The 13,197-nt window shown below is 47.1% G+C and overlaps 1 protein-coding gene across 5 annotated transcripts in view; it reads right to left on the minus strand.

Moving 5' to 3' along the window:
• Positions 1–13,197, minus strand: part of LOC107378270 (BAH and coiled-coil domain-containing protein 1) — a 104,485-nt gene that overhangs the window by 22,418 nt on the left and 68,870 nt on the right. For all 5 annotated transcript variants that reach the window (XM_070551309.1, XM_070551307.1, XM_070551308.1 and 2 more), the window contains exon 15: positions 9,761–9,875. In XM_070551309.1, coding sequence (XP_070407410.1) covers positions 9,761–9,875 — 115 coding nt within the window. The remainder of the gene's footprint in view (positions 1–9,760; positions 9,876–13,197) is intronic.

The raw sequence follows: 13,197 nt of genomic DNA on the forward strand, positions 1-13,197 counted from the left end.
AAGCGGAACGTGGCTCGGGTGGTCGCCAAGGCATGGGAGGAGTTCTGTGAGACTATGGAGCAAGACTTCTGTACGGCTTCGAGGAGATTCTGGTCCACCATCCGGCGCCTCGGGGGGGGGGGAAGCAGTGCTCTACAAACACTGTCTATAGTGGGGATGGTGTGCTGCTGACCTCTACTCAGGACGTTGTGGATCGGTGGCCAGAATACTTCGAAGACCTCCTCAATCCCACCGACACATCTTCCAGTAAGGAAGCAGAGTCTGAGGACTTTAGGTTGGCCTCTCAAATCTCTGGTGCTGAGGTCACTGAGGTGGTCAAGAAACTCCTCTGTGGCAAGGCTCCAGGGGTGGATGAGATCTGCCCGGAGTTCCTTAAGGCTCTAGATGTTGTAGGGCTGTGTTGGCTGATGCGGCTCTGCAATATCACGTGGACATCGGGGGCAGTCCCACTGGACTGGCAGACCGGGGTGGTGGTCCGCTTATTTAAAAAGGGGGACCGCAGGGTGTGTTCCAACTACAGGGGGATCACACTCCCTGAGCCTTCCTGGTAAGGTCCATTCCGGGGTTCTGGAGAGGAGGGTTCGTCGGATTGTTGAACCTTAGATCCAGGAACAGCACTGTGGTTTTCGTCATGACCGTGGAACACTGGACCAGCTCTATACCCTTAGGGGGATCCTGGAGGGTGCATGGGAATTTGCCCAACCAGTCTACATGTGTTTTGTAGATTTGGAGAAGGCGTTTGACCACGTCCCTCGGGGGGCCCTGTGGAGGGTACTCCGGGAGTATGGGGTACCAGGCCCTCTGATGCAGGCTGTTAGGTCCCTGTATGACTGGTGTCAGAGCATGGTCTGCATCGCCGGCAGTAAGTCGGGCTTGTTCCCAGTGAGAGTTGGACTCTGCCAAGGCTGCCCTTTGTCACAGATTCTGTTCATAACCTTTATGGACAGGATTTCTAGGCGCAGTCAAGGTGTTGAGGGCATTTGTTTTAGTGGCCTGAGGATCAGGTCTCTGCGTTTTGCAGATGATGTGGTCTTGTTGGCTTCATCAAAATGTGATCTTGAGCGTTCGCTGGAGCGGTTCGCAGCCAAGTGTGAAGCAGATGGGATGGGAATCAGCTCCTCTAATTCTGAGACCATGGTCTTGATTCGGAAAAGGGTAGAATGCCTTCTCCGGGTCAGGGATGAGGTCCTGCCCCAAGTGGAGGAGTTTAAGTATCTCGGGGTCTTGTTCACGAGTGAGGGAAAACTAGAGCGTGAGATCGATAGGTGGATTGGTGCTGCCTCTGTAGTGATGTGGGCGCTTTACTGGTCTGCTGCGGTGAGGAGAGAGCCGAGTCAGAAGGCAAAGCTCTCGATTTATCGGTCGATCTACTTTCCTACCCTCACCTATGGTCATGAGCTTTGGGTAGTGACCGAAAGAACGAGTGGCTGGGCTCTCCCTTAGAGATAGGGTGAGAAGCTCGGTCATTTGGGAGGGGCTCGGAGTAGACCCGCTGCTTCTCCACATCGAGAGGAGCCAGTTGAGGTGGCTTGGGCATCTGGTCAGGATGCCTCCTGGATGCCTCCCTGGTGAGGTTTTCTGGGCACATCCAACTGGGAGGAGACCTAAAGGTAGACCCAAGACACGGTGGAGGGACTATGTCTCTCACCTGACCAGGGAACGCCTGGGGATTCCCCCCGGAGAAGCTGGCCCAAGTGGCTGGGGAGAGGGAAGTCTGGGCCTTTTGCCTTAGGCTACTGCCCCCGCGACTCGACTCCGGATAAGCGGATGAAAATGGATGGATGGATGGATGGACTTAGTTATGAGTCACAACCAACTTGTTCACATTTTTGTATTAATGTGTTTTCCAGCTTCTGGGAGAAGCAGACTCCTGAAACTGTAACTCACTGATGTAATATGATAAGAGCTTCAACATCAAGCAAGCAAACAGCAGCTAAAACCTCATTGGTTATCTCCAATTGAGGCAGTGTCTGAGGGGTTAGTATCTGTTCTGTCAGAAAACTAAACATAACTACAATACCACCATCTCACCACTAAACACTTTTTCTTATCTGTTTGGGTTCACAGGCTGGGATTCTAAAGGGTAATTTCATCTTAATTGTGTGGCTGAAGGTCATCTTGAACCAATTTTGTATATTTTCCATAACGACCAACATTGTGATGTAAGTAGTGTGACATAGTTTGGACATTAAGAGAAAAATTCTAATTGAAATAATTACCCTTCTCTTCAGAATAGCTCTAGCCTTCTTTACTTCTGGTGGTGAGAGTTTCTGTCACATGTAAAATATTCTAATAAACATTGCACTGGTATGACATGTGGGTGGGTGTGCTTCGTCATGTCACAAAAAAGCATGGCTGGACTTGTGGCAAATGTGACCATGGACCATTTGATGAGACGACCAGTGATAAAGAGCTCATGGTGCCAGGTTCTCCACCATTGAGGCTCTTCAGCGATTCATGTTTAACAGACGCTGGTTGAAGGATGTTGCAGAGTATTTGGCCTTTAGGTATATTATTAACTTTGCTTTCAGAAGAAAAACAGCTTTAGTGTCAATATCAAAGCTGACAAATTACATATAGAGATATGTGAATCATAAAAATCTAGTTCTTAAGTTTTAGCTTTGTTTTATTTTACAGGTCAGCTTCAGAAGTGGAGTTTCCAGAACTGCATTCTCACGTATGCTGGAAAAAGGTGATTGGATTTTTATGTGATTCATCACCATTTGTTTTAATTTACAGGTTTCACATGAATAATAAATGTATACAGCAAGTCTTGTGCCTAAGCTAAATGAGTCCCTGGAAAATGATGTGGTTCAACTTGTATAAATCCCCTCTCCATGCACACAAACAGGTTTGCCTTCTCTCCTCCTGTCTATGAAGTAAGGTGCCTTCTCACAGCGTTAGACTATAACAATCACCAGAGGGGAGTATCTTTGTTGTTTCATTGAGGACGAGGGCATCGCAAGAGTGTTGTGTTTGGTCATATAATCCTAACGGTAGGAACCTGATCTACAAATGTGGATTATTATCTGTAGTGGCTATTTGTCCATAAAACTTAAACAAAAACTAATCAAATACTTTCAAATGGCCACTGGGCTAAATCAAGGGTTAGGCTTTACGCACGGGTAAAAAAGGTTTCAAATCAAGCAATGTGCATGCCAAAATTGCGTTTGGTGGTGGTTTATTCACTCAAGAAGCAAGAGCACAGATTTTTGCGTCTTCTCTGTCTCTGTGGTAAAAAAACATGTCCCCTTGCAGCCCTCACTGCTCCACCCACCTTGACCTATTTATAAAAATAATCACCCATACCTGACCAATAAACAATAAACTAATTAGCCAAAATAATAAACAAAAAGCATAATGCAAAACAAACAAAATTGCTTCAACATCCCAGCCCCTAATTGCGAAGGTACTTTACCCGCAATTAACCGTAGCATTAGCACAAAGAAGTTATTTCCTGACTGAAGCCTAAGAACTAAGCCGGAATCTTTGGATCCTCAGCATGTCCTACCTGAAAGAACAAATAGTTAAGAAGATTAGGTTGGGAAGAGTGTAGGTATCCAAGATGCACAGTCATTCATTGGCCTCCAGGATGAAGACAAAGCTTGGTAACCGGTCTGTCCAGGATGCTGGTCTTGGTTTTGACCTTTACAGAGCGGACCAGTGTTATGGGTTACTCCTCCTGATTGTTGTAATGCGTGTTTTTCTTTCTCTGTGTAGGTTGGCTGTGGCTCTTCCTGCTGTTCCTGCCCCTCTTTGGAGCATCGGGGAATGCCGCAGCTGACTGCAATTTCCTGATTGCCACACCATGTATTTAAGCAGCTGCTTCCTGTGCATGGTGTGGCGTTGTTGTGAAGAGTTTCTGGTGTCTAGAGCATAGCTTTGTTTCGAGTCTGTGGTAGTTTTGTTTTGTATTACCCGTGAAGTCCTTTTCCCACGTATGTGGTGACTTTTTGTTATTAAAAGTAATCAGTATCGGATCTGGTCATCCTGTCTCCTGCATTTGGGTTTATTCCTGTGTACCCTCGCGTGACATTACAACGCCACCATGACCAACCCAGCAGGAGGAATACCAGCTGCCAACGTTCCCTTACCTGGGTCAGATGAGGACGCGGCAAGTGGAGGTGAACTTGCTGTATTGGCTCGGGAGTTACGCGGCTGCCTGTCCGGAATGCATCAACTCCATGGACGCCTCTCTAGGCTGGAGCAGGCTCCCACTCCGCAGGCTCCCACTCCGCCTCGTCAGGTCCGCCTGGGTTCCCCCGAGCTCTTCAATGGCACGGCTGTGGACTGCCGGCCGTTCCTCGCCTCCTGCAGGCTGCATTTTGACTTTAACCCCGGTGAGTTCCCCTCTGAAGAAAGCAAAGTAGCCTTCGCCATGAGCTTTTTAACTGGACAAGCTAAGAGGTGGGGCCTGGCGGAATGGGACCGAGGCTCGGACCTCCGCCGCTCTTTTCGGGAATTCTCTCGCCAGCTGCTCATGGTGTTCGATCCATCCACTCCTCACCGATCTGCTGCTGCTGACTTACTCTGCCTTAGGCAGGGCGGACGTAGCGTCTCTGCCTATGCAGTGGAGTTCCGTACCTTGGCAGCTAACACTCGCTGGCCGGAAGAGGCGCAGATCGACATCTTCCTTCGAGGTCTCTCCAGCACTCTGAAGGACGAGCTGGCTGCACGGGAGGTTCCGGAGGATCTAGAGGAGCTAATCGAGCTGGCTAACTGCATCGATCGTCGGAGGATGGAGCGAAGCAGAGAGGAACGCCATCTACCGGATTTTAACCACGCACCCCTCAGGGCCTTGTCACAGCCTCCCGTTGCCCGTGAGGCTCCGTCTCCTGTGGAACCCATGCAGCTGGGAGTGGGACGGCTCCCCGCGTCTGAACGACGGAGACGGATGAGGGAGGGGCTGTGTCTGTACTGTGCTCGTCCCGGTCACCAGGTGCGTCACTGTCCGGGAAACGGGGGGGCTCACTAGCGGGGGGGAGCACCTAGTGAGTCGGTTTTCATCTTCCTCCCCACCCTCTCGACCCCCCGTCAGTGTGCTGGTGACCTATGGCCAGATGCAGAATGCTTATGAGACTTTGATTGACTCTGGTTCAGATGGTGATCTGATATCCCAGGAGGTGGTAAGCGCGCTTTTTATTCCAGTAATACCCTTATCCCCTGCCTTGCTCATCCGTGCCATAAACGGTTCCATCATCCACAGAGTAACAGCACGCACGGTTCCTATTAAGGTAACTGTTTCTGGAAACCATTCTGAACTTATGGATTTTTATGTGGTGGAATCCCTGAGGCCTCCGGTTATTTTAGGTTTTCCTTGGTTGTGTAAACATTCTCCTCACATTGACTGGTGTTCAGGCCGTGTGCTCTCCTGGAGCTCTTTCTGTTTGCTGAACTGTTTAACGGCTGCTGCTACACGCTCCTCTGTCTCTAACCCTCCTGTTGAACCTCCAGACTTAAGTTCGGTGCCCCCCGAGTATGCAGACTTGGCCGCTGTGTTTTGCAAGGTGCGAGCCAAGGCCCTGCCCCCTCATCGTCCTTATGACTGCGCCATTGACCTCCTGCCTGGAACGCAGCCTCCTAAGGGCCACATCTACCCTCTCGCCATCCCTGAGCGTGCGGCCATGGAGGAGTACCTACAGGAGAGCCTGCAGGCTGGGATCATTCGCCCTTCCTCATCGCCAGCTGGGGCGGGATTCTTCTTTGTGGGCAAGCGGGATGGGGGCTTACGGCCCTGCATTGACTACAGAGGGCTGAATGGTATTACAGTCCGGAACACTTACCCTTTGCCTCTGTTACAGTCTGCTTTTGATCTTCTCAGGGGGGCTCAGATCTTCACAAAGCTGGACCTGCGGAGCGCTTACCATTTGGTTCGTATCCGTGAGGGAGATGAGTGGAAGACTGCTTTCAATACTCCCAATGGCCATTTTGAGTATTTGGTCATGCCGTTTGGTCTCACCAATGCGCCCGCAGTTTTCCAATGCCTCATAAATGACGTTCTCAAGGACAAGATCAACAAATTTGTGTTTGTTTATTTGGATGATATCTTGATATTTTCCCCAGACCGAGACACTCATGTGCAGCACGTCAGAGCCGTATTGCAGCGTCTTCTCGAGAACCAGCTGTTCTGCAAGGCGGAGAAATGTGAGTTCCACACAACACAAACCAAGTTCCTTGGGCATGTGGTTTCTCCTGGTTCAGTGCAGATGGACGAGGCTAAGGTACAAGCTGTTCTCGATTGGCCTGTCCCCGCGGATCGTAAGCAACTCCAGCGCTTCTTGGGGTTTGCTAACTTCTACAGACGTTTCATCAAAGGGTTCAGTGGCGTGGCTGCACCTCTCCATAAACTCACCTCAGCTCAGGTACGTTTTGTCTGGGACGTTGGAGCCAATAGGGCTTTTACTGAGCTTAAAAGACGTTTCTCTACGGCTCCTATCCTGACACAGCCTGACCCCTCCAAACAGTTTATTGTGGAGGTCGATGCGTCTGAGTCTGGGGTGGGGGCCGTGTTGTCACAGAGAGCGTCTGATAACAAAGTTCATCCCTGCGCGTATTTCTCCTGCAAGCTCAATCCTGCAGAGAGAAACTACGACATAGGGAACAGAGAATTGCTAGCTGTTAAGCTAGCCCTTGATGAATGGTGCCACTGGCTGGAGGGTGCAAGACAGCCTTTTCTGGTGTGGACAGACCACAAGAACCTAGAGTACATTCGCACGGCTAAGCGACTTAATCCACGCCAAGCCCGGTGGGCTCTGTTTTTTGACCGTTTCAACTTCACCCTCTCTTATCGCCCTGGCAGCAAAAACATCAAACCTGACGCCTTGTCCCGACAATATCAGCAGGACTGCAGGTCGACAGAGGTCCCGGGTACCACCACCATCGTTCCTCCTGTCCTGGTACTTGGGGCTAACCGCTGGGCCTTGGAACGTAGGGTCAAGTCTGCAGTTTCAGGCACGGTCCCAATCCCTGATGGATGCCCCCCTAACTGCTTGTTTGTACCTTCGAGTCTACGCCCCGCGGTGCTGAAGTGGGGGCACTCGTCACGCCTGGCTTGCCATCCCGGGATGACAAGGACCGCCTTCCTGGTGGCTCAGCGTTTCTGGTGGCCCACCATGTCCTCTGACATACGAGCTTTCGTCTCCTCGTGCCCTGTGTGTGCCAGTGCTAAAGTGCCCAGAACCCCTGCTGCAGGTCTCCTACAGCCTTTACCTATCCCCTCAAGACCATGGTCCCACATAGCCATGGACTTCATCACGGGTCTGCCCCGTTCAAGAGGTAACACTGTCATTCTGACTATCGTGGACAGGTTTTCGAAGTTGGTTCATGCTGTGCCCCTACAGAAACTGCCTTCGGCAAAACAACTGGCCGAGATAGTGGCACGACATGTGTTTCGACTGCACGGGCTTCCTGAGAACATTACCTCTGATCGGGGTCCACAGTTCGTGGCAGCATTCTGGAGGGAATTCTGCAAGCTCCTCGGGATAACGGTCAGTTTAAGTTCTGGTTTCCATCCTCAGACCAACGGGCAAGTGGAGCGGTTTAATCAGGACTTGGAGACCACCCTACGAGCTATGTGCTATAAGAACCCCCCGACATGGTCCTCACAGCTCCCTTGGGCAGAATATTCCCATAATTCTCTTGTGAACTCTACCGGTTTCTCCCCTTTTCAGGCTGCCTATGGTTATCAGCCCCCACTTTTCCCCCATCAGGAGAGGTCTGCATCGGCCTCCGGCCCCGCCGCGTTTGTACGACGCTGTTGGCACACTTGGGTGGATTACCGCTCTCGTCTGGTCCAGAATCAGGAACGGTTGACCGCAGTGGCGAACCGTCGGAGATCAGCCGCACCCGACTACAAGGTGGGAGACGAGGTTTGGCTTGCCTCGACAGATGTGCCATTGAAAGGGGGTTTGGGAAAGCTCCTTCCTCGGTACATCGGCCCCTATTCAGTGTCCAGGGTCATCAACCCGGTGGCGGTCAGGTTGGACCTTCCTCGCTCCCTGCGGATCCACCCTGTTTTCCACGTGAGCAAGCTTAAGCCCTTTGTGACTAGCCCCTTGCATCCGCCCCCTGCGGCTCCGCCTGCTCCTCGCCTTGTGGAAGGTGGCCCGGTCTTCAAGGTGAACAAGCTCCTGGCCTCTCGGAGGGTGGGTCGGGGCATCCAGTACCTGGTGGATTGGGAGGGTTACGGCCCGGCGGACCGCCAGTGGGTCCCCGAACGCCACGTCCTGTGCCGTGACCTGATCACCCGTTTTCACCGGGACAACCCTGATCAGCCTCGTCGTCCGTCTGGAAGCCAGACCTTGTGAGGGGGGTTATGTTATGGGTTACTCCTCCTGATTGTTGTAATGCGTGTTTTTCTTTCTCTGTGTAGGTTGGCTGTGGCTCTTCCTGCTGTTCCTGCCCCTCTTTGGAGCATCGGGGAATGCCGCAGCTGACTGCAATTTCCTGATTGCCACACCATGTATTTAAGCAGCTGCTTCCTGTGCATGGTGTGGCGTTGTTGTGAAGAGTTTCTGGTGTCTAGAGCATAGCTTTTTTTCGAGTCTGTGGTAGTTTTGTTTTGTATTACCCGTGAAGTCCTTTTCCCACGTATGTGGTGACTTTTTGTTATTAAAAGTAATCAGTATCGGATCTGGTCATCCTGTCTCCTGCATTTGGGTTTATTCCTGTGTACCTTCGCGTGACAACCAGTCCTCTGGAGTCAGCTGTGGTGCTCAGAACTCTGCCCATCATCCAGGAGCCTCTTGGAGCAGTGGTGTCAGCGATCACAACAATATCCCCAGAAGAAAAACTTCTCCTTTTCTTTGTCCATTTTTGCCTTTCTTGCATTACAAACAAATACTCTGGTATCTATCTTTTCCAGAAGAGCTCCCCCATCTATTGCACTTGCCTCCATCTCCTCTTGATGTCAGATTTTTTTAACAGTTCTGGTGGTAAAATAGGCTTGCCTTTTAATAGGAGAATATGATTTGGGGTGAGTGCTTCCAAGTCATTGGGGTCTTCTGAGACTTTAGTTATTAGCCGGTCATTGAATATTGCTTCGACCTCACAAAACAGAGTCTGCATGGACTAAATCATATACTGTGGTACATTTTTTAGGCCATATGGCTCATTCCTACCAAAATGAGTAATAAACCAGCTTTTATCATTTTTTCCATGTCTCTGCTTCAGCCTACCTGCTTTTCTGCATTGTCTTATCGGGATTAGATCAAGTGCTGCAGAAACATGTTAATCACTCATTCATTGTGGTAGCAGAGAAACACTTAAAACCTGTAGGACAAGGGAGCTGCGGACCAGGCTTAAAAAACACTATGAAGGAAAACCAGAGCAGGGCTGCAGCTGCTACTGAGAGAGGGCCTGACGCTTTGATCACATCAAATGCAGAATGGATATGATCCAGTTTCACTTGGATCAGAAATCATTGAGTCCAATCAGAACATTTACATCAGCTATGGTGCAGATCTGGATGCAGAACTCTAGAAAGTTCCCACATGGAGTCTATGTTTTTCTGGACCCTGCATGAAGATTGTTAGAAGTTGAATATTTCACCTGAGAACTTAGACGTGGATCAACGTTAAGAATATTTAATGAAATTATTTTCATTTAATAATCAGTTGTCCATTCTACTTTTGAGGAATCAACACATTTGGCTAAGGGGGCACTCGTGGTATGAGAGAACGGGTCAGGGGGTCCCTTAGTCAAAAAAGGTTGGGAACCACTGGCGTAGAGGACAAAAGAAGCAGTGCAAGACGACCCTGACCTGTGAGCTGCTGAGTCGCTCAAAGCTTTGACTGGACATCCTCTTCTTTCTTCTCTGAGTGTCTCCGCTCCCTTTAAAGTCCTCAGACGACAAGCAGAGCCCCACCTCCATTGACCTGTCAGTCAAAACAAGGGAGAGGCATTTATCAGAGAATAATGGTAGTTTCAAAGAACAAAGAAGGGACACATCAGAAGATGAAAGAAGAAATGAATCACCTGTCTTTAGGGTCTGAGGACTTAAACTTTTCTGTAAGGTTAGCACAAAAAAAAAGACTAGGAGAAGTGGGAAAACTGGTTTCTTAGAAAGGGCTTTGGATTGTTTGAGGTTGGCATGGTATAACAGGCAATAGCGCTTGGTCAGAGGAGTGAATTTGTGGCTTCTTAGACACTTCATCCATTTGTATTCATAGGTATAAATTTGCCCCAAGTTGCAGTTTCATATTATTCATATTTATCTATATTTTTATTTACATATTTTCAAAATGGTCAAGAGCATCATGGTCTAAATTTTATTGCTGCAACCCAAATGTTGATGCCTTAGAAACAGAACAAAATTGGGTAAAACAGCTATTAACTATTTTTGATCAATCTGCCAGGAATAATCTTTAACTTTGTTTTAATCATTTTACAGGTGATTTTATCAGATTTTTGACGGTCACGCTAATACAGATGAGTGTCAATGAGCTTAGCTCTATCTGACTGATGCTCAGTTTTCATTTCTGCTGTGAACCAAAAAATTTAACCTCACTTCTCCCAGAGATTGTCCTTTAAAATTTGTATTAAATCCACAGTGTTGATGCACTTTAACCACTTTCTGTCACACTGCATTTTTGCATGATGTGGGACTTTATTTTATTTGGATGATAAGATCCCATCACACTCACTGAGTAAAACACACAGGGTCTCTTCTGTAATGGGTGGAAGGTTATCATCTGGTGTAATCATTCCAATCATGCCATTTCCTGAATTTTGTGCCCACCTAGAAATAGTGGATATTAATAATAAGAATGACTAGAACTGCAAGCAGTTATCAGTGAGTTCCAGGCCAACCAGCATAAGTTCCCACCATGGCCTCACCACTGCTGGCACAACTCCTCCATTGAAACCGCCCATCTTCGCACCAATCCCCCACCCCAGTCAACCAACAACTTTTCCTCCCTGTTATCACTCAGCCTAATATCTCACTTGATTTTGCATGAAAAATGATATATGACCTGCACTGATATAGCGCCTTTGTGTTTGAGGACTCCAAAGCTCTTTACTCTACAATGAATTATCCATCCATTCTTACACTGTATAAGAAGGCCAAAATGGAATTTCACTATTAGGGTTCCAATCCCGAAGGGCAGGGAACCCTATTGTTTTAGTATAATTTGTCATTATTATTATTAGATGGATATTTTGTAAAAAGTTTAACAGTTATGCAAATTAGTAGAAAATTGCATGATATGTATGTAATAGCAAAATATGTAAAACATATTTTCGTTAACTCCTCCCAGCCATCAAAGCCAATCAAATGAAAACTTTGCCTGACAAGATGAACAGCAGCTATCTATCTATCTATCTATCTATCTATCTATCTATCTATCTATCTATCTATCTATCTATCTATCTATCTATCTATCTATCTATCTGTCTATCTGTCTGTCTGTCTGTCTGTCTGTCTGTCTGTCTGTCTGTCTGTCTGTCTGTCTGTGTCTATATATATAGGCAATTTTGTTTATTTTTTAGGAAATATGAGCTTTCAAAATTTATTTTTTAAGTAAAACTTATTTTAGTATAACTTCAAAACATTTTGACATTTTTCAAAGCTCTTCATACCAATAGTACCTAAGGACAATTCCAGTGTTCATGTTGATTTTCAGCTGAATCAAACAATAGGGAGCACTTTAAACAGGCTGAAATTTTACTGTCAAAATGGCTGAATGGATCTGTATGAAACTTTGTGGATATCTTCATTACACAGCTTTAAGACAATGATATCACCATGGTAGTGGTAAAAGTAGGCGTGGTTAATGATCGTCTAAAATTTCGAAATTGAAAAATTTCCTAAAAATCATTAATTGCACATAAGAGGCTTAGGTACTCAGGTTGTGTTAACTACATGGGAATGAGTTTATATAACGGAAATCGTTCCATGAAGAAGGTTTCTCTTTCTATTTACAGAAGTGTTTTTTTAGGCTATCAGCTGTAGTGTGAATTCCAATTGCCAAACATCTTGAAACTTGGCACACAGTTTACCTTTAGGTTGTTTATGAATCACATTGTCCTGATTTTATGCACCCCCTTGTGTTTATTTGCTGGGTTTCACATGAAACCAAATGCAGATGGGGGTTTAGAAGAAGCAGGCGTTGCAAAACACTATTTACTTTGGTGACTGGGTGTTAAAATGCCAAAATTCTATGCAGTCTATGGTTATTGCAATCACTCTAATCAGGACAAAGACAAATGTTTTTTTCAAGTCCTGAATGTAGTGCACCAAAAAGGACTTAAAGGGGCATTATGGAAATTTGACCTCCAAAACAGGTATAGAAATAATACATTTATTCTTAATGCATTCTCCTGCAATGCCTTGGTCCGGTAGAATGAGCCCTGGCATTTTTACTGTGATTGCCTATTTTTTTTGTAAAATCACAGAAAAAGAGAGCTGCTCGGGTCAAGCAGGCTGCTTCATGCGCGTTCACGCTCAGGCATAGCCCCCCGAACCGTTCTTTGAACATTGTTTCAGCTGTCATCAAGAATATAAATGTTACAGATACACAAGACGTCACTGGTAGTTTAGCTCGTCCAACAAGACTGTGGGCTTTCGTGCAGAAGACCTGGGTTTGATTCTGGATGTGACATAGTTGTTTTAGAGTTTCTTTTTTACATTAATGATATTTTTTTTACAGTAAGATACCCAAATTTTTATTTGAGACTCGCCGAACAGCATTGAATTCACAGGTAAAAAAGATGTGGGTTCAACTTTCATTTTGGAACAATTTTTCAAGCAAGGGAAGGGAATGATCTGAGCATGCAGGAGAACTGACCCATCTTAAACCTTTGTCGGCTGTGCTGAAGAGAAAGGTACAGAACCAAATTATTTAGTTAATTAGCTGCACGTTCTCCTGTCATCTGTCCTCCGGGCCACACACACACACACACACACACACACACACACACACACACACACACACACACACACACACACACACACACACACACACACACACACACACACACACACACACAAGGGACTGTCTCAGCTGTTATTTTCTTAAGGAGTGTGCACGTACAGCATGCACGCCTCGTGCACGAGCCTCCTATTGAAGCTGCCGTTACGCATTTGGCCTGAGGGGGAAATCACGAGCATAAAAATTCAAAACTCCGTAAAGTTCCTTTAATTTAAAAAAACATAACTTACTAAAGAAGATGACAGAAGTGGATCAGTAATCTACG

This window comes from Nothobranchius furzeri, chromosome 5, assembly GCF_043380555.1.
Source record: "Nothobranchius furzeri strain GRZ-AD chromosome 5, NfurGRZ-RIMD1, whole genome shotgun sequence".
Taxonomy (NCBI): Eukaryota; Metazoa; Chordata; class Actinopteri; order Cyprinodontiformes; family Nothobranchiidae; genus Nothobranchius; species Nothobranchius furzeri.